This window comes from Talpa occidentalis, unplaced genomic scaffold, assembly GCF_014898055.3.
Source record: "Talpa occidentalis isolate TD23 unplaced genomic scaffold, MPIMG_talOcc4v2.1 talOcc4.5, whole genome shotgun sequence".
In the NCBI taxonomy this organism is placed as follows: Eukaryota; Metazoa; Chordata; class Mammalia; order Eulipotyphla; family Talpidae; genus Talpa; species Talpa occidentalis.
Window position 1 is genome coordinate 106,184,967 of NW_023604861.1, and position 25,889 is coordinate 106,210,855.

Sequence of the window (25,889 nt, forward strand, 5' to 3'; positions counted from 1 at the left end):
GGTTTCATTTGACCTGTCAGTCACCTTGGGTAAATATCAATCACTTTCTCCATTTGAAACATTCTGCTTCTAAGTATGCCAGTTTTCCTAGACCTCTGTAACTGCTTTTGGGGAGAGCATTCTTTGTAGCCTCCTCTTTCTCTGCCCATTCTTTAAGAACAGGGTTCCTTAGAGTTCAAATGCCCTGTTTTTATCATATTGTTATTAGTCTGGGGTGACTCCATTGCCATGCAGTCTGCAAAAGCAAAGCAAATTCTTAACCTGTAAATGCCCCAAGATTACAAAATGTAAATACTAAGGACAATGACAGTCTGCTAGGTTTTAAGCTATAGCCAAATAGATAATTTCCTTTTTTTTTTTTTTTTTTTTTTTTTTTTTGCTTCAGCACTTTAACTCTTTCTCCTGGCTCCTGTGCTGCTACCAGCTTCTGGTTTAGCACTGCACAGTTCCAACGGATCCTTGCTCAGATACACTCTTACAAATTTTAGGATGTTTAGTTTATCTATAAACAATACTTTGTATCTTATTTCCTCCAACCCACCTATACTCTGATCCTATAATAATGATTCAGTTTAGCTCACCCTCCAGATGCCAAAACTACTTAGGCATCTGCCTCCCAAGTTGTCTTTTGCTGTGTTATTTATCTTTGGGTTTCACTATCTACCCAGCTTCCTGAAGCCAGAAATCTGACACCACCCTTTTTCTTCCTCTTCTTACACTCATCACACTCCATCAACTACCAAGTTCAGTCCGTTCTATTTGCTGAAATAGCTCCCTCATCATTTCAGCTGACATGCAGGCCATCATGTCACATTTCCTTAAGGGGTCCTCTGTTTTCAATCTTAGCTGTTCTAATCCATTCTCCATACATAGCCAGAGTGACTCTTCAAAAATGTAAATTATATCATGCCACTCCCATGCTTAACGTCTTTCAGTTTCTTGTTGCCTTTAAGACAAAGCTCTAAAAATTCCCTAACATTTCCTTTTCAGTCTCAATTCTTTGTTTTCCTCTCGCAAGCATTCTTTAGCCAATCTGAACTTCTTTGATTCCTAGACAGCATGCTTGCAGTCTGACCTGTTCCCTCAACCGCAAAATATATATATTGCTCCCTTCTTTTTTCTAACCAGCCTGCCCTAAACTTTGAAGTTCAACCTTAAGTGTCACCTCCAGGAAAGCAACATCTCTCCACTTTGAACTCTTCAGGTATTCCCAAGGCATCCTATATACTCATCTAGCAATTAACAGTATTGTCTGATAATTGCTTCTTCCCCCGTCAACAGCCGTAAATTCCTGAAGGGCAGAAGCAGCCAAGTGTTTTTAAACTTTCCATCTCAAGCGCCTGAAAAAGAGCTTCTGACAATAACATAACGGTTCAATCCTTTCTGGGTGTGTGAGGAACTATTCCCTTCTTTGCAACGAGGGCGGAAATAACACCCGAAAGGTGAGGGTTTGGGGGAGGCAGAGCCAGTCTCTCCAGGAACAAGTGGGACGAGCACCGAGCACGTCTGTTTTTCCAGACAGCCTCGCCGAGGGGACCAGGCCCCCCCCCCGCCCCGAGCCGGCGGCGACGGCGACTACCGGTTCTAGAGAGCGCGACCCCAGGCGAGGCGGGACAATAGTTTGGAATTCGGCCTCGTGTTTCCGGTGGGCCAGCTTCGCTCGGGCGCAGAGGCCCAGGGTGGGGGCTCCGAGCCCGACCCGCGGCGAGGAAGGCGCGGCCCCTGGGCTCCCGGCGCGGCGGCCGCCACCAGCCCCTGCGACGCAGCCGCCCCGCCCCGCCCCGCCCCGCCCCGGAAGTGACTTGAGGCCGGTCCGGAACCTCCGGCCCCGGCGGCTGCAGCGTCACCAGCCGAGCCGGTGCGGGGCGGGCGGAGTGGCCGCTGCCGCCGCCAACGAACCGGGGACCGCGCGGGGGCCAGCAGCGTGCCGGCCAGGGGAGGGGGCCCAGCGGGCGGCCGAGAGCGACGGGCCGCGGGCGGCCGCGGGGCGACGACGACGCTAAGGAGGCGGAGCCCGGACAGGGCTGGGGGCCGGGGCGGGCTAGGGTGGGAGGGGTGGGGGGTGTCACTGGACTCATGGAGCCTGCCGAGCGGGCGGACGGCGGGGATCCCCCGGAGCCGGGCGGGCGTCCGGGGACGCACCCTTGGGGCTTCGTCCCGCAGAAGGAGATCGTCTACAACAAGCTGCTGCCCTACGCGGAGCGGTTGGACGCGGAGTCCGACTTGCAGCTGGCCCAGATCAAAAGCAACCTGGGCCGAGCCGTGCAGCTCCAAGAGCTGTGGCCCGGGGGCCTCTTCTGGACCAGGAAACTCTCCACGTAAGTGTGTCGGGCGCGCTGGACCGGCCGCGGGCAGAGGCTCAGTGGGAAGGCGTCGGGGTTGGGGGGTGGGGGGGCTGCTCTTTGTCCACGCTGGAGGACTGAACCCTCAACTTTGCCCCTGCTCGAGCCGTACCCCTTGGGCTGCTCCCCGGGCCCCTATGGAAACCCAAGGAGCATTCCTCCCACCTCCTTTCTCCATTCTTATGGGATCTTCCCGGCCCTCAACAGCCCTCTACGTCGTCCCCAGCTGCTTCCTCTCTAGGGCTCAGGTTGTTTTCTTGTGACCTGCGGGGCCTCTGAGAACCGAGGACACCGGCCCTCAGGAGGAGAGATGATCCGGGCTCAAGGGTCCTTCGTGGACCTTTGCTGGTAGGACAGAGGGGTTAGATAGGATTCGTCTTTGGGGAAACAGCTCGACTTCTGGTGCTTCCCTCGGCACTTTTATTTCCCTGCGGTCCCCGCCTCTTCGTATCCTTCAATTCGCTTCTGGTAACTTTCTGAATTGCTGTGAGGTCGCGGGGGACTAATAGATTTGGCTTCTTTGGGGCCTGCTTAGTCTTTGTGGATTTGATTGAAAAGTGCTTTAAAATCAGCCTTCAGCGCATTCGTTGGGCCGTGCACTACACGTTAATGTTGAGAATGTGGAGTCTTGGAACCTCGAGAAAGTGTTATGTTGCTCCTTGTAACATTTCCTTTGAGAATTTACGATACCAAGGAAAATAAAGAAGAGAAGCTGTCAGGCTGCTCTGCGTGTTATTAGTATCACGTTTGTGTTAATTTCCGTGTCTCTCAGATGACTTTAGATTACCTAAATCGTTTCACCGGCTCTGTTCATTTATTATTTTGCATACACTAGTTGCAAACTCTAGTATCACTTAAATTAGGGAGAAAAGGACCATGAAAATACAGAATGGGGAGGGGAGGTTGAGATAATATGGTAGGTGGGTATCTTCACTGTGTCAGAACAACTTTTTAGAAAAGAATTTTACCGTGTCTTGTTTGCTTAATTGTATACAGAATCTGGCAACATTGTATGTTTATGCATGCAAGTGTGGCTGGGTGAGCACGCAAGATATAAGTCACTTACCCAATGTTTATCCAAATCTGCTGAGTGAACTGGGTGATGACTCAGGGTTTTGTAATGCAATAATAGTCTTCTCTACATTTCCTCATTGGATAATTCTTAATCATAATTATCTGTCAATTATTAGGGAGCCTTTGACAAATTTCTCATCTCCACTTGGGGAGTGATGGTGGGAATAATTACCTTTTCATTTTGATTAAAAATAAACAAAACTAAAGTTTTGCCCTTTTCACAGTGACCATAAAATGCCAAGGTTAACAGCTCCTTATGGTAAGGGTAGAAAAAAGTTTGTTGTGGTGTTAGGATCCATAAGAAAACTTAGATGAGAGTGGGGGAAGGAAGAAATGCAACAAAAAGACTCACTTTAGTCAAAATGGAAGAATATTTTATGAATAATTTAAAATTCAAGTGATTTTTCAAGAAAGCCTCCCAAGTGCTACTTAGTCACAATAAAATTAGTTATTTTGTCAATTCCAGCAATATCCCATATTAATCACTTGGATCACATTTGCCAGAGAATAACCATTTTTGGAGACACAAACAGTTCTTTTTAGGTGCACAAAATATAAACATACCATTATGTGACTATACATTTGACTGGAATTTGTGAATCTAGAATCTAAGCACAGGCATAGTTAAGCATTGTTTTCTGACATATTTATTGTTACCAAACTTAGCAAAGTAGCACTGAAGTTTTGTTATTTGGGTTATTAGGCATTAGTAACTTTTACCTTGAGGGAGCTAAAAATATAGTGGAGATCAATATAGTTTCTAAGGCAAGTCTGAAGTTAGATGGCTTGATAATCTATGAACCCCAAAATATGTATCTAAATAACTAGAAAAAAAATGCTACCAAGTAGAATTTTATTTTGGAACAGTGGCTAAATACTATAAACCTATTCTTGGGATTGCAGTGTGAAACATTTTGCACTTGGTGGGGCATGTTTTGATCCTGAGTGTATTTTTTTTCCTTAGTCATGTTAAGGTGACCTGTTTATAGTTGTGCTTGTTTTTAAGCCTTGTGTGTATTGCACAAGGTTACATCTAAATGATGCCAACACATGCTGACAATAGCTGTGAATTAACTGATTAGTGATTATATTTAGTACTTTGTAGAAGAATGAAAAATATTAATGAAAATAAAATCTAATTTCTGTCACTGGCTCTGCTTAAGTAAACTTTTTTCAGTACTGTGTGTGAAAAGAGGGGGTTGAACTAAGTAATTCCTGAGAATGATTTGCTCTGGTTTTGATTGTATTTTTTAAAATCTTGTACAGCCACACATAAGCCAATGTGTGTCTTTTTTAGAAGGAATGGCCAGTTTCTGAAGTACTGAAAATAGTTGCATAGATAAGTGCACTTCTAAAGAAGATCAGGGTATAAATGCTGATCAGAGACAGTAGGGCTGGATTCTCCACTCTTCCATAATACTAGTTTTCCTAATCTGAGGTGTCACAGGTATTTTGTGAGGTTGAATCTAGATTGGGAGGTAACGAAGGCTCTACCTTTGGTTTCCCCTTTTGACTTTTTGCCTTATTTTAGTAGTTAACTTTGCCACATTTTAGTAGTTACTATATTTGTTTCAATTAATACTGAGACTCAAAGGTCTGTTGCTTTAGCATCTTTGTGAAGGCAGTTGTTATATATTTAAAAAGAAAGACTCTTATCATAGAATACAGCTCATTTGTACAGACAGTTTAAAATATTAAAACTGCCTCATTGGAGAGAAGAGGCAAACTAGTAGTCTTTGGGAAAAACACCAATAAAGACCTCATGGACTTTGTAAGTAAAAGTCATCTGTAGGTAACTCATGTGGCCTGTATAGATAATGGAGGGAGTTGAAGAAAGGTGTTCTTGAAACTTCTTTCTCCCTTGCTCTTTCATAAAGGGAAATAGATCTATTCTGAAGACCTCAGTTTATCTATACTTGGCTTTGCTGCCAACACATCATTTGGTCTTTTTTTTTTTTTTAAAGCTATTTGAGACTACTTTTGGAAAGCAAAAGTTATTAATGGCTTCTCAAACTTAGAAGTAGACTGTTTCATAAGCAAAATTTAAGGCACAAAATTGGATTCCTCAGGTAGACTAAAACCACACTTTTGGTTTTGTTTTTCCTTTTTAATACTTCTCTGATAAGTAGAATTTCTGAAGGCTGCTCAGGGCTCCTAAAGATTCTGTTTGAAAAATCACTGAGCTAGTTCATAGGGGACTTTGTAGCACTTTGTGCCATTGAATTGGTCTGGAAGAAGGGGAAAGGAGGGAGAACAAGTGAATGGGTGTCTGTTTCCTCCATGCTTACCTCCGTTTCTTTTTTGCACAGAATTTTGATTGAAGTGAAGTGTGGGTTTGATGTTTTATGAAGCAAATTTGATGCCTTATTTGTTACACTGAAGTATGGTATTTTTTTATTTTATAACAAAATGACTGTATTGAGGAATCATTTCATTTACTAATTATAATTAGACTGTAGCTCCCTTGTTTAATTATTATTATAAACATGTAGCCTTTCTGTATGGGAAGTAGATTGTTCCAGATGGAGCCATATCATATATACTGGAAACTTAAGTTTAGTCAGAATATGAGTTATAGAGTACATTGACCTCCTCTTGTGGAAATATGTGACCACAGCAGCACTAAATTCATATTATCTGTGTTGGGGAAGAAAGTAGAATCTCAATTATTATTATTTTTTTTAAGATTTATTTTTTTATTTATACAAGCACTGGGTACAGTCAGAAGCGTGGGAGGGTGAGAGAATTCACCAGAGTCAGAGGGGAGAGCAGAGCAGGTAGATTGACGAAGTACACTGCTGAGGGGAGCAGTGGGCTGCAGAAGAGGTCTGCGCACCATGTGGGACCCTCTCCCAGCGGCCGGGGATCGAACTGGCGCTGCAGAGACTGCAGGCAGCTTCAAAACCCAGCGCTCAACCGCTGCGCCACCAGGGAGGCCCAGAATCTCAATTCTTTATTAACATGATGAACTTATTTAAGTATTGAAATTGTGAAGAGAGTAGATCTTAAAAAACCTGTGAAGTGTACAATAAATACAAGTGCTTTTTATTTTTAAAAGAATCTTTCATCCTTCACAAATTACCACATTAATCAGTAAGAACCAATGATAGAAAGTAGTCTTACTAAATGACCATTCAAAGTGGGAACCAGAATTTGTCAAGCTGATTTTTCTTACCAGAAAAATGAGTTAAGTGATTTTGGTGACATGAATTTTTCTGACAAAGTATTATAAATAGTACAATTAAGTTATGCTTTATAATTTTTTTTTAAATTTACAAGCTTTATTGTTTAGAGTACTTTTAGATTCAGAGAAAAATTGAATAAAAAGTACGAAGCTCTATAAACCTCAATTCCCCGCCCCCACATTTGATTTTTTTAATAGTAATGTCAAATATATTATTTTAAAAAATTGAGACCCTGCCTGTGTTCCAGTGGTGACTTTCAACCATTCTTTTCAAAATGCTTTGCTGGTTTTCTCTTCACTAGCTAACTGTTTCTGCCAGAATCTCATTTATCAGTAGCTAAATGTGTGATTCTGAGTTCTACAGTTTTCTGACATTTTTCTTTTTTATTATGGAAAATAGCAAACATACAAAAGACAATAATACAATAATATAATGAATTTCTTTATGCCCACCACCCATCTTTAATATTTACTAGCTCATGGCCAATCATGTTCCTTCCAGCATCCCCTTTAGTCATTACTTTTGAAGCATACTATGTCATTTATAAATGTTTCCCATATGTATCTCAAAGGGGAAAGGAATGAAACAAGTCAATACCAATACCATTCAAACCTAAAATAATTAATCCATTGTCACTTTCATCAACCTCCGGAAGTTCTGCTAATTTATAAAATTTGTGATTTTACTTCTGAGGTTTCATTTGCTTTATTTTGTATTGTTTACTACAGTCTTCCTTGGACAAAGATCCAAGAAATATTTCATTGTGAATATTTGCATAGTAAAATATCTTTTCTCCCTCTTATTTTTAGAGACATGGGATCAATCCTAAGGCAACAAGGATGCCCTTGAATTATTTCCACTTTAGTTTAATACATAGTTTGATACAAAGTACTAGAGGCAGGAGTCATCTTGGAACAAATTATTTCCTCTTTTGGCACCTTGGGATATGTCAGTGAAAGAGTCCTGCTCTCCAGGGAAGTTCTAATTTGCTCTTCCTCTCTGTACACATTTTTGTTTATGTAGAACATGCTACACAAGGTGTAGCTTCATCAAGAAATTTTGGGGAAAAAATATATGAATTCTTAGTGTGGTACTTCAAAAAAATTCTCATTTTGACCATGTTTTATTTAATGCCTATGGTGAGACACTGAGATAAGCAGGAGGAAAAATAGTGAAAGATTATACTATTAGTTCTGAAATCTGGATGTATTATTTAAAAACAATTTTCTCAAGTGTCTGGTGAAGTATAGTAAAGTTGCCTTAGAAATGTTTGTTTTTATTTGAAGTGAAATGAAAACTGATTATTGTTTTTTTAAGAGGTGCATAGTTATTAGTAAATAAGCATATGGTTTCTAAGCCAGTTGTTCTCATTGTGGAACCTGGGAGTTAACTGTTTTCATTCATTTAGGTTCTGGAGAATATCCCCTGTCCCTTTTTAAATACAAAATCCAAATCTTTTTCCCTTCTAACCCTCCATGTAGAAAAGTAGATGAAAATCTGATTCATATGATGAACAACAAACTGAGAACATGGCAATGAAAGCAACCACAAGCAAACAACAACAGAAAACCTCTGTATTCTTTTAGGCTGCCCCTGGAATGTTAAAAGCAGCACATAATATAAATATTTCCATTTGGAATCTTGAAGTTGGCTACTTCCATATTTGGCTTATGCTTAGCATTTCTTCCCTTTAGAGCCCTTTTTGTATCCCTTGTTCAGATCCCTTGTTCATGCTTTTGTATTCATTGTGTGCACATCTTCTCTAGTATAAGCTTTCTTGAGGTCCGTGTCTGTCTTAGCACTCCTCTCTACCTCTTAGTACAGTGGCATATACATTTATAGGTATTCAGTAATATTATAATTAGCTTTTTTGTTAATAAACTAAAGTATTATGCAGTTTTAAGGAATCGTTACTTTTACAGTCAAAAAATTGAGAAAAGCAAATCTAGGATAAGATCTATTTTAATACCGGGTTCAAAAGAAAGTATATATTTAACCAAAATGTGGAGGGAAGGAGCATTTTGGATAAGGAAGAAAATGGCGTTTCATAATCCAAAGAGAGAAAGGGTATGGGGGAGTGGGGTTTAACAAAGTCATGGAGAAGAAAGTAGATTACGTGGTTGCATAAGGGAATTTGACCAACACTTTCATTTAAAAATAAGTCTGTAATAATTGTGTGGTTAAATACTTGATGTTATGCAATTCAGAATACAGTTATTGTAATTTTTGATAGATAGGCCATAAAATTTTCATACTGGTCAAGACTTTTTAATGTTAATTTCTAATGTGACTTTTTCATAATACCTCGAACCTAAATTTTAGGGTTTAAAAGTAAAGGTTTTTTCCCTTCCTAAGTAAAAGCTAACTCCATTGTACTTATGAACTGGGTTTGTGAATAGTATTGTACTTCAAACAAATTAGAGATTGCTTAAGAATTATTTAAAATGTTTTATAGTCTTTTAATGATAGAAAGTCTAAATGGAAATGTATTAATAATCATTGGGCTATGTTAAGTGTGGGTGGTTCATTTCATTTTGTGATGATTTTCTTTTTTAAGCCAAGGATGAAGTAGAATTTTTTTAGAGCAAGAAATTTCATGAACACAATTTTTTGCACGTGTTTATATTTTGGACAGATTCCAAAGAGTTTAGTTGGGATAGTTTGTATTTTGAAGGGAAGATAGATCACCTCCAAATAACCCAATAAATAGAATGTCAAATTTCTGTGAGCATATCTTGAATAAAGGTCCCTATTTTGTGTCAGGCAGGAGGAAAGTTAACATTTAACAAATTGAGGGATGATTTAGAAATGTGATTTTCTGACATCATAATTTAATAAAGTAAAATGTTTTCAGTTTGCTTTTAGTTTTGTTTTCACTTTTTTTTTTTTAATCTGTATGCTCACAGATAAGTGTTAGAATTTTCCATGTTATGGTACATAACCAACAGGTAGTGAAAACAACCTAATTCAGTGTAGGTTTTGAATGGTTTCTGTTTAAGGGGGGTTGTCTATGAAGTAGTCTCAATTCACTAAATTTGGAAGTTGTAAGGGTGAATGTGTATGACCTTTGCTTCAGTGTGTGATTATGTATTTATTAATGTGGGTTGTAGCCAAAAATTTTGAAAGCCATTGATTTAACAAGTTTCTGTACTTTGGATCATTTATACTTACTGAGATATGTAAATATATAAGGGATGAAAAATGAAGTTACAATAATTTAAAAATACCAGTAACTTGGGGTAACTTTTTTTTTTTTAAAGATTGATTTATTTATACAAGAAACAGTATAAATATGCAGACCAGTTGTGCGGGAGGTGAGAGGATTCACCAGAGAGAGTGGGGAACAGAACAGGCAGACTAAGTGAAATACACTGCTGAGGGGAGCAGCGGGCAAGAGAGGTCTGCCGTGCCATGTGGGTATCTCCACGGCCGGCGGGGATCGAACTGGCACTGCAGAGGCTGTGGACAGCTTCACAGTGCTGTGCTCAACCGCCTGTGCTACCAGGGAGGCCCTGTGATATCTTTCAAGAGAGCGTTACACTCATTTAACGAGAGATTATGAGAAGAGTGATACAAATTCTACCTACTGTATGATGAGGGCTCAGAATGTGCTAGCGCTTTGTTGAGGGAATTACGTTCATTATTTCATTTAATTTTCACCAACAACCCTATGAACTCTAGGTGTATTTACTAGGTATATTTATTATCCAGTTTTACCATGGAAGAAATGAGACTTAAGTGAAGTTATGAAATAGCTGATTTGCATGCTCTTGTTCTTAGCCATGTGTCTGTGCCTGTGTCTGTGTCTAAAGGAAGAAAGGCTCCCTGAATGGTATATCCTGGGAAAACTACCCAGGGAAAGGAAAAACACAGCTGAGTCTTGAGGTAGGATTATTTGGCTAGGTAAGCCATTTAAATAGCTAGGAGCCATTTATTGTGGGGGACCAGAGATAGATATGAGCAAATTGACCTTGAAACTGTTGAAGTCTGTACTCAGTGCAGCGTACAGAAAACCTCTTTTCCTCTCTAGGCTGTATGCTCCAGGGCTATTATCTATTTTTATATTTTCTTTGCCTGTTGCCATGACTGATTCTTAAATGATACCCTGTAAAGCATTTCAAGAAATGGATGCTGTTATCCATGCTTCAAAAGAGAAGCAACTGGGAGAATAGTGGCATCATTACTAGGTGTTAATAGTGAATGACTTTATTATTCTAAAAATTGTCATGTCAGATTGAATGTCATAAGGAATGTCTCTGAAATACAATATGCTGAAACTCCAGTGTGTGTCCACCTGTAATAGATGGGCATAAAAAGTTTATAGCTCAGATGTCCTTGTTCATGTAGAGCCTTTGTGTCAGAAATCCTTGGTAAAAATTATAGGCCTGCTTTTTAGTGTTTTAGAAACCACTCTTATGTTTTCAAGCCAATTTGGTGAACTTGGTCAGATGTAATGTTAGTTTAAAGGGTTTTTTAATTTTTTTAAAAAATATATAGAATTAGCCCCAATGATCTGTTTGTTATTATATAGGCCACATAGGTTTTTCAAGATGTACTTGTACATTCAATTAGATAAAAAAATACTTCTCAGAAAATATTTCTCACTTTGTTTCTTCTGGTTAAAACTGAGGGCCTCCCCTGGTGGCACAGTGGTTGAGCGCTGGGCTGCGAAGCTGCCCGCAGCCTCTGCAGCACTGGTTCGATCCCCGGCCGCCGGTGAGGGTCCCACATGGTGCGACAGACCTCTTCTGCCGCACCCGCTGCTCCCCTCAGCAGTGTATTTCTTCAGTCTGCCTGTTCTGCTCCCTGCTCTGGCTCTGGTGAATTCACTCACCCTCCCATGCTTCTGACTGTACCCAGTGCTTGTATAAATAAATAAATAAATCTTTTTTTTTTTTTAAATGAGGTTTGAATAGGTATAGAGGCATGTTTCCTGACACCAAGTAACTTTCAGTCATCTAACAAAATACAGTAAAGTATGCATCCATAAGTATAGTATGAAATAGAATGTAAACAGTTCTCAAGTTTGATATAAGCTCTCAAGGGGTAGAAAGGATAGAGAACTATTAGTTGGAAATGAAGATTTCATGAAGGAGAAAGTCTTAAAGGGTAGATAGGCTTCCAAGGATATAAGCAGATAATTTTTTTTTTAATTCCTATCCGTATTTATTTTTTTTTAAACAATCTTACGTATTTTTTAAATAAATTTTATTTTTATATTTGTAAGCCAATAATTATAGTATGTAGTAAGCAAAATATATTTAGCCTCAGAACTAATTAGAAAATATAAGTTGAAATATTATTATATTTTTAATGATTTCAATAATTTTTAAAAAGATTTATTTATTTATACAAGAACTGAGGTACAGGCCAGAGGCACAGGAAGGTGAAAGGATTCACCAGAGACAGAGTGGGGAGCAGAACAGGCAGATCTACTGAAATACACTGCTGAGGGGAGCAGCAGGCAAGACAGGAGAGGTATGCCGTGCCATGTGGGTATCTCCCCGGCTGACCGGGAATCGAACCCACACTGCAGAGGCTGCAGACAGCGTCACAGTTCTGTGCTCAACACTCTGCGCCACCAGGGAGGCCCTCAGTGAATTTTTAAAGCCATATATTGTGCTCCCATCAGTCTGCTAGGGTATAGTGATTCTCACTATATTGAGATATCTGGGGAACTTAAGAAAAACAACTGGTGTCCAGGGCCCAACTCCACAAAAATTTAAATCAGAATGACTTTCATGTATGTGGATCAATTGAATAGCCCCACCTTGTGAGGAAACCCAGATTTTTACAAATACTCAGAAGGATAAATGACTTTCCCAGGGGATTGGCAGAATAGTTTGAGTTTCCAGCAAACTTAGAGAACCTTGGTGCTTCTGCTTGCTTGACTACTGTGTTGAAATCAGTAAGTATTCTGTCTGCCTCAGAGTACTTATAATGTTGGGAATTGCAAAGCAAGCCAGCATGGAAACATAAGATATTCTCTACTTTAAGTTAGTTTTCTAATCTTTGGTATGATGAAACTTTGATTTAAAAAGAAATCACAAACCTTAATAATATTTCATTTACCCCCTTCTGTTTATGTATACATATATAATTGCACATACACATCTTTAAAATATTGATGCCTAGCATTCACTCATTCAAGAATATTGAATACATTAATTTTACTCTAACAATTCTATGAATTTTTATGTGTATACTCATTTTCCATGAGTGTATACTCATGGAACCCCACCCAGATTAAGATGTAGAATATTTTAAGCACCAAGGAAAGGTTCTACTTCCCAGTTAATACTCTCTCCAGAGATAACCACTGCTCACTTTGACACCATTGATTAGTATTGCTCATTCTTTAAAATGGAATCATAATATGCATTCTTTCATGTTTTGCCTTTTTTCTCATTGTGATGATTGTGTGATTTACACACATTTTTGTACGTGTTTTTGGATGACATGTGCACTCATTGCTTATATACTTAGTTTGGGATCACTGGATCATAGAGTAGGCTTTTGTTTAGCTTTCCTAGATAATGTCAAAGGGTTATTCCAGAGAGGCTGCACCACTTTACACTCTCATCAATAAAGTGTACTTGCTCTACAGTCTCATCAAAACTGGGTATTGATAGGCTTTTAACTTCTGTCTGGTGGTGTGAAATTGTGGTGATTTATTGTTTTTTATTGTGTTTTTTTTTTTTAAGATTTATTTTAAAAGAGCTGGGGTACAGGCCAGAGGTGCAGGAGGGTGAAAGGATTCACCATAGACAGAGTGGGAAGTAGAACAGGCAAATGGACCAAAGGAGAGCAGCAGGTGAGGCAGGAGAGGTCTGCTCCTCCATGTGGGAATCTCCCTGGCTGGCTGGGAATTGAACCCGCACTGCAGAGGCTGCAGACAGCTTCACAGTGCTGCGCTCAACTGCTTGCGCCACCAGGGGAGGCCCATCTTTTGATAAATTTATTGGTGATGCGGTTATTGTCTTTTGAGAAATGCCTGATTCATTTGTATGCTCTTCTTTGGATTGTGTCTTTTTTTTTTTTTTTTTTCCAACTGATTGAAGACGTGTGTATGTAATTTGGATATGTTTTTTTGTCATGTATTCCAAATATCTGACTGGATTTTTACTCTTAATGGTGTCTCACTGCGAATAGAAGTTGTTAATTTTAATAAAGACTTTTCCCCTCCTTTTAGTACTGTTTGTGCTCTTGAAATCTTGGACTGCATTTTGAGTAATGCTGAGACAACAACCACTTTCTTTTTGTCAAGAATTATTTACTGGTTGACAGAGGGAAACAGAAAGTTCCTTAATAATCCCCCTAAATTCTCTGTTTTTATTAGCAGTTCTAGCTTGTCTAAAATCCTCCTTTTGATCTCTTCATTATTGTATTAAATTTGGTGCTTTGTGAATTTTATGTCCCTACTATTAAACACAGTTTCTTTCTGCTGCAGTAAAGGCAATAGGCTATAAGCCTCTAAATTAATTCAATTACTTAGGGCCGTGTTCATGCAATTTTTCTATAGAAGTATCTGAGCCACAGTGGAGAGTGAGTGCATAAACTCAGTAGTTCTGGAAACTCCTACAGTAGCCACTGAAAGCAAAGAATGCATCTTTGCACTCTTCTAATTTATCTTTAAAATATGTGTTTTCTTAAAAGGCATAGTTTTTCATTTGAAAACATTTAAGTGATTGTAGCTTCTCCTAAATTTAGAGGGAAGTCAAGAAGCTTGTCCCATGTTACTAAATTCAGCAGCTTAAAGTAGCTTTGGCAGCCCAGAGCCTATGATCTGTATGTTTTGTCTTCACCAGTTCATTTGCTGTGCAATCCAGAGTGGTTAAGAAACATTTGCAGTATCTACTGGCAGAGACAAAACAGTATCTTGGGTCTTATTGTTTGGCCCCCTTTATGCCTGGTTGCATGGTACTAAAGGTGAAATCTTTCCTTTACCTTGAAACAATAGAATAGAACTGTATAAAGATGCAATATCCTGAGGTAATGAGAAAGTATGCTTAATGGACCAGGAATTTCCAGAAAAGGAGAGCATTATTAGGTATCCCAACTTCAGAAGTTGCATGTACGGGTAATATGATCTTAACTATTGAGGAAGTGCTAAAGATCATGTAAGGAATATTAATGCTGTCTTTTCTGTTGATTTATGTATTTAATTATCTATCAAATGGTCTTCCTTAAAGTGTAGTATCCAGCAATTTGTTCTAAGTGAGTGCTGATACTTCTGAATCCTTATATGCTGTCATTAGTCATTCTTGATTTTTGGGACACCTTTTCTTTAATTTGATTTTAGTTGGTACTTTCAATTACATTCATTTTCTAAAATTAAAAAAATTGAAAATATATCCTTTTGAGATAAAATACTATTTTTTTGGTAGAAGTTTAATTTTATTTTGAGTTAATTCTTAGAATCAGCACAAGTTATATAACTTGCTATATTGTTTCAGAACTCCTAAGTAAACCATATACATTGTTCAAAGATTTTTACAGTCAGAGCAGTAAACTTTTCTGTCTACCCTTTTTTGGTCTGTTTATCATTAATTATTTTGTGACATGCCTTTTAAAGTAGTTTCAGGAAGTTTTAAATAGAGCTCAAGCTTGCATGAACATTTAGTTAGTGATAAAAGAAAACTCTTTTCAGGTTTTTTATGACCAAAAGCCTAGTTAAATAAGACCATTCAACAAAAAGGCATTATTAAATATTGATGAGAGCTCAGTTCCAGAGCTCTTTTTAATACAAATCACTTTTTTTAATACAGTGATTCTTTGGCATAATCTCTTAAATAAGATCAGGGTAATTCTTTCTTGCATAATGATGAATGTGTATAAAATGATTAACATAAAGGATACTTGAAATTAAACTGTATGTCACAATACATTTTTTTGTGTGTGTGGCAAAAAACCATAGATTTACACTTAATTTTAAAGTGTACAATATTATTGCTATATGTAAATTGTTGTTCAACAGCTCTGTAGAACTTTTTCATCTCACATCACTGAAACTGTACCCATTTAGCATCAATTTCCAGTTTCCCCCTCCTCTGGCAGACACCATTCTACTTTCAGTGAGTTTTGACTATTTTAAATACCTCATATGAGTAGAATAATACAGTAGTTGTGTTTTTATATTGACATTTCGCTTAACATAATGTACTCAGTGTTTATGTTATATAAGTTTCCTTTCTAAAAACTGAATAATATTCCATTGAATGTATGTACCACATTTTCTTTAACCATTCATCTGTTGATGGACACTTCCATACCTGGGATATGGTGAATAATGCTAAGTGAACATGGGTGTGTCACCATATCTGTTTTAAAAGATTATTGATTTTTCTCTTGTAGATATATTCGACTTTATGGGAGAAAATTTAGCAAAGAAGATCATGTTCTTTTTATCAAGTTATTGTATGAGCTGGTATCAATTCCCAAACTGGAAATCAGCATGATGCAGGGATTTGCTCGTCTCTTGATCAACTTGTTAAAGTAAGTTAATTTCCTGTGGGTTTCTGCTAAATTTTTTTGTTTCTTAAAGATTTTAGGTAATTCCTGAATTGCCAGTTTTGAAAAAGATTACAGAACTCTTTATAACTTTAGGTATATATGTGAATCTTTTAGTTAAAAATCAATTTTCGTGAAACCTTCCCTTTTCTCACACCCATTAAACTTACCACCATTGAGAAGATGGGGGTCTTTTATTCTTTTGCTTATCCCCAAACACACTGCATGCAGGGAACATTGTGTACTCCATAGCTTGTGTGAGAAAATAAAAAATTGATCAAAAATAATGGTAGCACATATTTCAATGCCCTCTTCTAACTTTGCTCTAGGGTTAGAGCAGCAGCAAGAATCTGATGCATTGTTCTTTATACCTTGTTCTGCAAGTGAATAACTGGGTAAGGAAATGCAGAACCCACAGTGGTGACAGCAACATTTAATAACTGTCCTCCCTATGTAGAATGTGTAGCATGCACACACTTATGGATGCATACATGCATATGTATTTATCGGTTTTGTTTTGTTTTAATTAGGAAAAAGGAACTTCTTTCAAGAGGTGATTTGGAGTTACCTTGGAGACCACTTTATGACATGGTGGAAAGAATATTATATTCTAAGACAGAACACCTAGGATTAAATTGGTTTCCTAAGTAAGTACTTACATTTGAGGTAATTATCTGGGAGCACTTGGGGACTTTCAAAGGGTTGACCATAATTGAAAGATATTGGATTATTAGAGATAATCTAGTACATACACATTTTAATATGCACATTTCTGTGTAACTTGATTCCTAAAACATTTTTTGCCCTATTTAAAATACATCTGAAGTTGCACTTAAGAATTTCAACCAAGCTATCTCTACCAGCTAACATCACCATACTGGCCAAAAGAAAGCAAGAGATTTTTGTTTGAAATCGGATATTTTTGTCATTAAAGGTAATGAACTTGTAGCATTCTTCATAATATATCCTTGAGTTTTAATTCTTCAAGTTAAATGAAAACTTCAAGAAGAGGAGCTCTGCATATATTCTAGGGATTCCTGTGTCCAAGAGTATACGTACTCCCAGTTAAGGACATACAGATTTCTGTGATTGTTCTTCTAAGCACAAACTATTCAAATGAGCAGTCCTTCATTTCCTATTTCCTACTATGTTTAGACTATAAATCTCTTGATGATTGTGGTTTCTTGTACATATATCCAGACTTTCCCAGATCTTTAACTTTGTTATGTTTTGTATTTTATTCTAAAATTGCAGAGTAAAATATAATCATCTTCCCTTTTTTGGTTATTAGTGATTTCAGATTTGACTGCCTTTCTCCCTATTATCAAAAGTTTTCTAGTTGTAATCGACTTCATTTTCTCAATCTTAGCATGTTTGGCTTAAAATACTCATTATTTGTGATTGAGGTTTATTTTTAGAAGATTTTTCCCTTCAATTTCTAATAGTTGTTTCCTCTCATTATCTATAGTTTTTTGTCATACATAAGTAATCATTTTCTGAAGAACACCTGTGTAAGTTAAATCTTAATGGTTTATAAGTTATAAGTTAAATCTTAATGGTTTATTTCTGTGGTTTCTCTCTCAGTTCTAGACATATTTATATTATTTCATTTTTTCTTGTAGTCTCCTATTCACTTCATTTAATTCATAATTAATCCCTCAGACTTTACTTAAGGCAACAGTCTGTTAATACACTTAGCATAGAAGTTTATAAGATTGACTGCAGTTGGCAAACTTTAAAGGATTTTCAGGTCATAGGTGAACAATGAAATGATGTAAATGGAAAGAATTTTTAAAAATGAACATAAGTGATCCTGAACTTAGGCTCTAATTGGCTTTGGACAGTGGTCACAAGTATACTGGTCAAAAGTCATTTCCTGAAAATTTCATTTGTTCAAACAAGAAAATCTATTTCACACATAAAAGAAGCAAAACTCAGTGATATTAAATAACAAATGTACAGATATATGTTTATAAATATTTATTATGAAAATCTCTGAATTTAATGTAAACATATTGTAAAGATTCCCTTTGCATTTTGTTTTTACTGGAGGGGGGCATAGCATGGACTGGATTGACTGGGCCCTCTTTTTTATTTAATTAATGACATGCCTTTATTTAAATCCTTGTTTTTTTTTTACAATATGGGTTTTCTCCCCTCAGGTGTGATCACCATAGTTTTCCCATCACCAAAGTCCTCTGCCATAGTCCATGTTCTCTCTTCTGTTTTTTATCCATCCCTCCCCTGACCTTTTTCCCTTTCCCAGACTGGGACTCCTTAATATATGAATAGCTCCTTTACGTTTTTGACCGGGATTACCATTTTATAAGTTTCAAGGACCCATAAACTGTGTTCACTTATCCTTCTGAAAGTTTCCTGGCTGATATTTTGGTTGTCTCTAAAAGTCTTTGGTAATTGTGGGAGCATTCAGTAGGCAATTTCTTCCACAATTTCTTATTCAATAAGCTTTTTACTTCATAACCGAGCATTGTACTTCCTGCACTGACAGGTGCACCTTTGCAAAGACAGCTGCATTCTTTCAAGTCCTGTGTGGTCATTAAATAAATACCTATGGCTTTCCTTTTCCATGATAACTATTTTCCTGAATAAGTTGTTAGGTTTATCTTTCTTCCCTGCACCTTGAAAATACTGCTTATTACCAAATTTCTACCTGAAGCTTCATGCTATCCCTGCTCTTAGGGAACCTTTTTCCTTAAAAGTTGCAGCACAGCTGTTCTGGGGCCTTTAAAGAAACATTGTCTTTGCTAAAATCTTTGCTTGGTTAAAAGCAGTATCTCTCGACTCCTAACATGACAATATCTCATTCTGTATTCTGTTGTTAACTATTCTAAAATGAAATGAATACATTACTCATTACCTACACTTGTTGACCAGCGTAAACACAATTAATGCCTTAACCATAGAAGAGAAATAATGGGAAAGTAGTTATTTATAATAAACAACATATATTTCAAATGTGCAGGAATCATGCTGAAAGATGGTATTCTAATTTTGCATCTACTTATATTGTGTATGTTTAGATTTAAAAGAAAAAAGATCAAAACACATTTTGTGTAAGTACAAGAAACTGAAAGTGCAGCATTATTAGTGGACATTAAAATAAATTAGGGCCATGATAAGAATAACAAACCAGACTTATTTAACTATGACAGAACAAAGGGAAATGCCTTATCAGACTGCCAAATTGGTAAACAGACAGTATGATAATCTTCTTTACAGCAATAATTCTTTATGTAATTGAGAAGGATAATGTAGTTACTAGGTACCACAGAACATTTTTTCGAACGTTATTACACATGAAAGAAATTGAAGCACAGGGCCTTCCCCGGTGGCGCAGTGGTTGAGCGCTGGGCTGCGAAGCTGCCTGCAGCCTCTGCAGCACCAGTTCAATCCCCGGCCACCGGCAAGGGTCCCACATGGCACAACAGACCTCTCCTGCTGCGCCCACTGCTCCCCTCAGCAGTGTACTTCCGTCCTTCTGCCTGCTCTGTTCCCCGCTCTGGCTCTGGTGAATTCTCTCACCCTCCCATGCTTCTGACTGTACCCAGTGCTTGTATAAATAAACAAATAAATCTTAAAAAAAAAGAAAAAAGAAATTGAAGCACAAGGTTAATGGGAAAAGAAACAATACATGAAACCATAGAAAATTTGTGTAATAGACTTCTGGGGAGAATATCAGAGGAAGATTGAAAACTAACAAGCAGTACCGAAATCAATAATGTGAGTGTATAATTTCACAATATATTTTGCCCTCTTGCCACCAAAAAAGAATAACAATGTGAAGCATTTTAACAAAAATATTAATGCAATTCTGTGACATCTTCATGTTTTGTGTCTTTGCTAATTGTCAATTCACTGATAGCTTGTTCAAAGACTTGGTTTTCATTTAAACATTTGCCTGCAACTACTTAGACACAAAATACTGTACCGTATTGGCAAATCAAGTGTTCCCAATTACAATTGCCAGGATGGTATAACTTTAAATATATAGATAGATACATAGTACTTTAAAAACATTCCTACAGGGCCTTCCCGGTGGCGCAGCGGTTGAGCGCTGGGTTGCGAAGCTGCCCGCAGCCTCTGCAATGCTGGTTCGATCCCCAGCCGCTCCCTGGCCACCACTGGAGGAGGGTCCCACATGGCGTGCAGACCTCTCCTGCCGCCTGCTGCTTCCCTCAGCAGTGTACTTCGGTCCTTCTGCCTGCTCTTCTCCCAGCTCTGGCTCTAGTGAATTCTCTCACCCTCCGGTGCTTCTGACTGTACCCGTGCTTCTGACTGCTTGTATAAATAAATAAATAAATAAATAAATAATTAAATAAATAAATAAATAAATCTTTAAAAAAAAATTCCTGCATTGTAAACATACCAAAACAAATCAGAATGTTGCAAATTATACTTTGACAGAAAGTTCTTGAACTTTCATTGATGCAGTGGCTCTTTGTTGACAAAGAAGGTTTCTACAGATTCTTTAAAAAGTTTAACACTGCTGCATTGAACCAAAAAATTCCTAATACCTCTTATGCCAGCCGATCCCCCACCACTTTTCCATAACAAAGAAAGACAGCAGAATCTGTCAATACGCAGAAAAACAAGACAACCTGAAGCTAAATGTTTACCCACATGTAGTGTACACAGCTCCGACTTCAACTGTGTTGCTTCCTTTTCTGCCTTTTCACTATCAAACTTTCCTTTTGATTTATGGTCAGGAATGTCCTTCTCATACTTCTTTATCTGTGCCACCTTATTTTATGAGGTTGCTTTTCACTGTCACTTAAATTATTCTTCTTCCTTCCCAGCTTCTTTGCCATACCTCTGATAGAGCTGCCAGGGTTTGTAGAGTTGATCTTGGGGCAGAATTCTGACCAGGACAGGAACAGTCCAGATAGTGGTCTCTGGGAGCATTCAGATCCTCTTTGTCTCCGTTAGCTAATCCATGAGCTTTCATTTCCTGATCACAGCATACTTTATCTGTCCTTGCCATTTCTTCAAATTTAGACTTCTCTTTCTCAGACATTGCCCTCTACATCTCAGTGCACTTCTTGGAAAATTTCACAAAATTGATAGGGACCTCTGTTTTTTTCTTATGTTCCTCTGTACATCTGCACAAAGAAGACACGTAAAGCTGTAGTGCCTTTGGTTTCTTGGGATTCCCTTAAGGCAGGCCACAGTGCAGTGCTCCCTAGCTTTGTGCCAACTATCTTCAGGAAAGATGTCTTTTTGGGGGAATAATAACTCTTAGGTAAAATTTTCAACTAAATGAAGTGCAGTCCTTCAATTTACACATTAATTGTATTCCTAGAAGATTCACTATCCAAGAAAACTGTAAAAAAACAAAAACAAAAACAAATCCTTAGTTAGGCCAGTTTTAGGTTCAACATCTTTTATCTTGCATAATTATTCAATGGAATGTTTAAAAGTTAGTGTAATATTTTTGGTTCTATAGGATAATTCCATGAATTGCAAAGTATTAATATACTGACTTCTGACCACTAACAATTCCTTGAGTTCTCCCCATTAAGCATGATAATTAAAAGTGACCCAGACTTTTCCAAAATGCTGTGCATATGTGGTTTAGGGACCCATGGATTAGCCACTTCTTACCTTGCATTTATACAGCCCAAGGTTTTCTGTCTCAGTCAGTTCCTCATGATTTCTTATCACTGGACCAACACTCTGCATTTGTATTTCCTGTTTTTAATTCTGTAAGACCCAGGTTTCTAGCTTCCATGCTAATACTCTTTTTCTTGTACCAGTGCTTCTCTAATTATGTCCACTTAATAAATAGTTCTTTCTTTCCTCAAGGAAGGTGTTTCCTGGGAAGGATCTGGTGTTCTGAAATTTCTTAGAAGTTTCAGAATTTATCTTAAAGATTCATATGTGTAATAGTAATTTAGTGATGTTTTCATAAGTTACACATTTCTTATATACCTACTAAAATTAATGTTCTAGGAAGATAAAGTGTACTGGTGCAGTAGCCTGGAGTAATCACTCATGGGCTCTATACTGCCACCATGTGAAGTACCTATTGTGAAGTGCTGCTCTGGTGATGCAACCTCTTTTTTAAAATGCTAATGTGTTCCCATTTGAAGGAATGAGAAAAAATACTGGGAGTCTGGAACTGTTTTGACGGGGCTCTTACTTGGTGATAGGCGGCACTAAGGGACAAAATTAGAAACTTAATGTCTATAAAGGTAGAAAAAGCTGTAAGACATTTCTCATTTATTCTTTATTCATTTTCTTTTTGGTAACCTTTTAGCTATTATAGATTGACCTCTTTTAAAAGAAGTGCCTGTTGCCTTATTTCCATTGAGATTACACTATATAGTTATAAAAATTCATATTTTAAAGGGTTTCAACTTAATGGTTTTTGGACTTTGTTTAACATACATCATTGCAGGAATCTAGTCACTTTGTTTTTTATGCAGAAATGTTAGAGAAACCAGCTGGAGAATCATACAGCACTACTTTCACTTCCTTGTTCCTCAAAACTGTTCTCTCTCCACTGGATTTCTAAAAGGAAATAATTTAAAACAGTTTTAATTTTACTTTTCTACTTAAGATTGTATTTAGGGCACTGATAAAGCATGTGTTTTAAGCTTAAATTGTTAGGGTAAAATTAGGACTTCTTAAAGACACTTTATTTCAAAAACCCTTTATTTAGCCATGCTTTTGAAGTTGGTATTTTGTTTTGAGTATTTTCATCTTAGATATATTCTGACACATTTTGAAATAGTTTTGTCAGCCGACTACATGTGTTCATACTATTTTTAGAATACTATTTTTATAATCAAAAGTGAGAGGTTACTTCATTTGTTAACCGTTTGTCTTGGAAGTCATAAACTCTTGTGCTTTATGTGTTTGTCCTTGCTGAAAACGCTGCTTAAAGTTCCATGCATTTCAATTTGATTTTAAAGGCTGCTTTTTATTGTTTGGAGCATGGGTAATTAAACTTTTCTTTCCCTTTCTCTTCCTTTTTTGCCCCTTATCTTCCTCAGTAGGGAAATCAGAATTGGAAAGGAGTTCTAGGCAGTTGTGAGCTTGATATTAGCAACATAAGAATTGCTTATTATTTACTCATAAAAGAAGCTTTTTAAAAAATTCTACTTTATTTGGAAATTAGAGGTTATGTGGTTGATTTTGATTAATGTCTTTAATAGTGTTTCTTCCAAAAGTTGTCTCAGTTCTATAATGATCTTTTTCTGGAAATTGCTCTTTTAAAGCAATTGAAAAATACTTAGTTCAAGTTGAGCTGATTTGTCATCACTTAAAGCAATAATGGTTTTCTTGAGGGTGTGTGACTGGTATTATTACAATTACTTAAAACTTGCTATGCAGGCATACATTTTCTTTTAATTATAATGAAAACACAGTGTTAATGTAGCATCACTCCTAAGACCTTTTACTTTATACCTGTCTTATGGTGAAATTAACTATATCCTAATTTTGTGTGGAATGACTATAAAAAATGACTATTTACTAATATAACTAAGCAACATTAGATTTTTAAAGGTTAGATATTCATATGGATAATGTTTGACTTACGGAGAATTTGTTTATAGATTTAGACAAAGCAGGTAAAACTGAATTCTTTTAGATAATGGTACAATTCTTATAAAAAAATACTTTATATGCCATTGCCATTAAAGTAAAAAAGGTTAAAGCAGAGATGGATGCAATATGCCAATGCTTTAGCTTCCCAGTTCATTTTTGGAAAAGCATATATGATTATTCTGAAGTTAAATTTTAGTTTAAGAAATGTCAAGTGAAGGTGAAAGTACTTCTGAGTAGGCAGTCCACCCTATCCTCACATGATTGCATTTGCTGGTTTAAAAATGAATCTTGACTTGGGAGTTAGGTAAGGCCAAGGAAGCATAAACCTCTAGGTGTATGTAGTGTCTACCATGTCAGTAACTGGAAATTAAGGCTTTTGTTTTTCTTCAGACTTCTCTGCTACATGTTTGGCATTTATTTTATTAATGTTATCAGAGGAATCATAAGGAATGTTGTCTAAAGGGAATTGTAGCCCAGAGTGGAAAATACACGGTCATTTGTTGAAACTGAGACAAAAGCTCAAGAACTGGGACAAGAACTTACTTTCTGCCCTAATAAATAAATTGGGGGAGGAATTCCCTATTTTGATTGATTTCCTAAATCATGAGTTAATAGCTACTCAGAGGCAATAAAATTAATGTAAAAGCAAAATGAGCACAATATTTTAATTCTTACAGAGAATGAAAGTAAAATTTCTTTTGGCTAAGTGTGAAATAGTAATTGTAGTTAGCATTTATTGTGCTTAGTTCTGGGCCAGATAACTACTTTCTTTATAATACCTCATTTAATTTTTGTAAACTGTCTTATGAGGGATAGGTATTATTGCTCTTAGGTGGAAAAACTAAAGCTCTTATAATGCTATACTACCAGTAATGAACAGAACTGGTATTCAAATTTAGATCTTGCTCTAAGCCCAAGTTATGAACCATTTCAAGATATACTATGGCTTTCTTTTCAACTAAAATGCCTTTGCTTAAGAGGAAATAGGATATGGGAAAACCCATCCAAAGCTTAGTCCCTCTGTAGATCCCTTTTGATTAAAACAAACAAAAAAAATGTATTGAATTGTTATCAATTTAGTGTTATAAATTTCCATTAATTGGAAAAGTATGTAGTGATTATTCACTCCCTCTAAAAATTAGTGAAATGTAGTCTGGTAGCATCTAGCCTTAACCTTTTATTTTATTTTTAAACAGAAACATTGTTCCCTTCATCTTGAGAGATTACAAGAATCACAAAAGGTCACTATACAGATATCACAGGTTAGAGAGATTGTACCCTTTTCTGGATAAAGAGCATAAATCCAATGGCACAGGCCTTATATATAAGGAGGGGTTGAAATTGGCTTTATTGAGATGAACTCAATCACATTCCCACATACCCTATTCCACTAACGAGTGAAGTGACAACTATCAACCTTCCTATTCTGAAGAATGAAGGGAACCAAGAAAACTTGCAGCTATGCAACGTTTTATTACTTGCTTTTTTAGCATCATTTTTTACTATATCAAAGTATGTTGATAAAATACAGAAGTTACTCTGTGAATAGCAGGTTTTCTGTGTTGTGCTCTCAAATGAATTGCCACAGAAACTAAAAAATTAAATGTAAAATTAACATGATCACAAACTTTAGGAACTGGGAGAATTATAGATTTTTCTCCTTATTTCTGTGGGCAGAAAGTTCACCATTTTAGAATTATCTTCTTAAAATCTGCATTTAAGTTGATCTATTCAATATTTAGTTTGCAAACTAGATGGCTCTTTAAACCTTACCTATTAATTCTATAATTTGTTTCTGAATAGAGTTCTTCAGTCCAAACTAAAAGCACATCCAAAGATCTGTGTCCTCTATTACACTAAAAAAAATTTTTTTTCAGTATTACAAATAGATTAAATAGATAAAGGTCAACATATATGAACACATAACCTATTACAAGCACTTTGGAAATCCCCAGAAGTAATAATCATTGTTATGGTCTTCAGAGAATTTTAAATGTAGTTGGAAAGAAGTTTGCCCCCCCCCCTTTTTTTTTTTCACTAGGAAAACTTAGATATTCTGTAAACTCAATTCTGTGTTTCTTAATTGCCTACATTTTTTGTAAGAAAAAAAAAATGAAACCTCTCTTTGATAAACAGAGAAAATGCTCAATGAGGGCTTTCTGGCCATGTTTTCCTCTTTTTTATTTTAGAATTATTTCATGAATTG

At 36.9% G+C, this 25,889-nt stretch overlaps 1 protein-coding gene and 1 long non-coding RNA gene across 3 annotated transcripts in view; one reads left to right on the forward strand and one right to left on the reverse strand.

Moving 5' to 3' along the window:
- The window catches only part of LOC119259300 (uncharacterized), a 79,972-nt gene extending 78,255 nt beyond the window's left edge, over positions 1 to 1,717 (reverse strand). The window contains exon 1 of the long non-coding RNA XR_005128423.2: positions 1,580 to 1,717. This is a non-coding gene — a long non-coding RNA (uncharacterized LOC119259300). The remainder of the gene's footprint in view (positions 1 to 1,579) is intronic.
- A 155-nt stretch (positions 1,718 to 1,872) lies between these two features.
- PSME4 (proteasome activator subunit 4) overlaps positions 1,873 to 25,889 on the forward strand; it is an 82,153-nt gene continuing 58,136 nt past the window's right edge. The window contains exons 1-3 of one of the 2 annotated variants that reach the window (XM_037528071.2): positions 1,873 to 2,318; positions 15,956 to 16,096; positions 16,642 to 16,758. In XM_037528071.2, the coding sequence (XP_037383968.1) occupies positions 2,077 to 2,318; positions 15,956 to 16,096; positions 16,642 to 16,758 (500 nt within the window). In that variant the 5' untranslated portion in view covers positions 1,873 to 2,076. Of the gene's footprint in view, positions 2,319 to 15,955; positions 16,097 to 16,641; positions 16,759 to 24,879; positions 24,946 to 25,889 lie in introns of those variants that run through there. The other variant, XM_054701993.1, reaches the window with a different exon arrangement.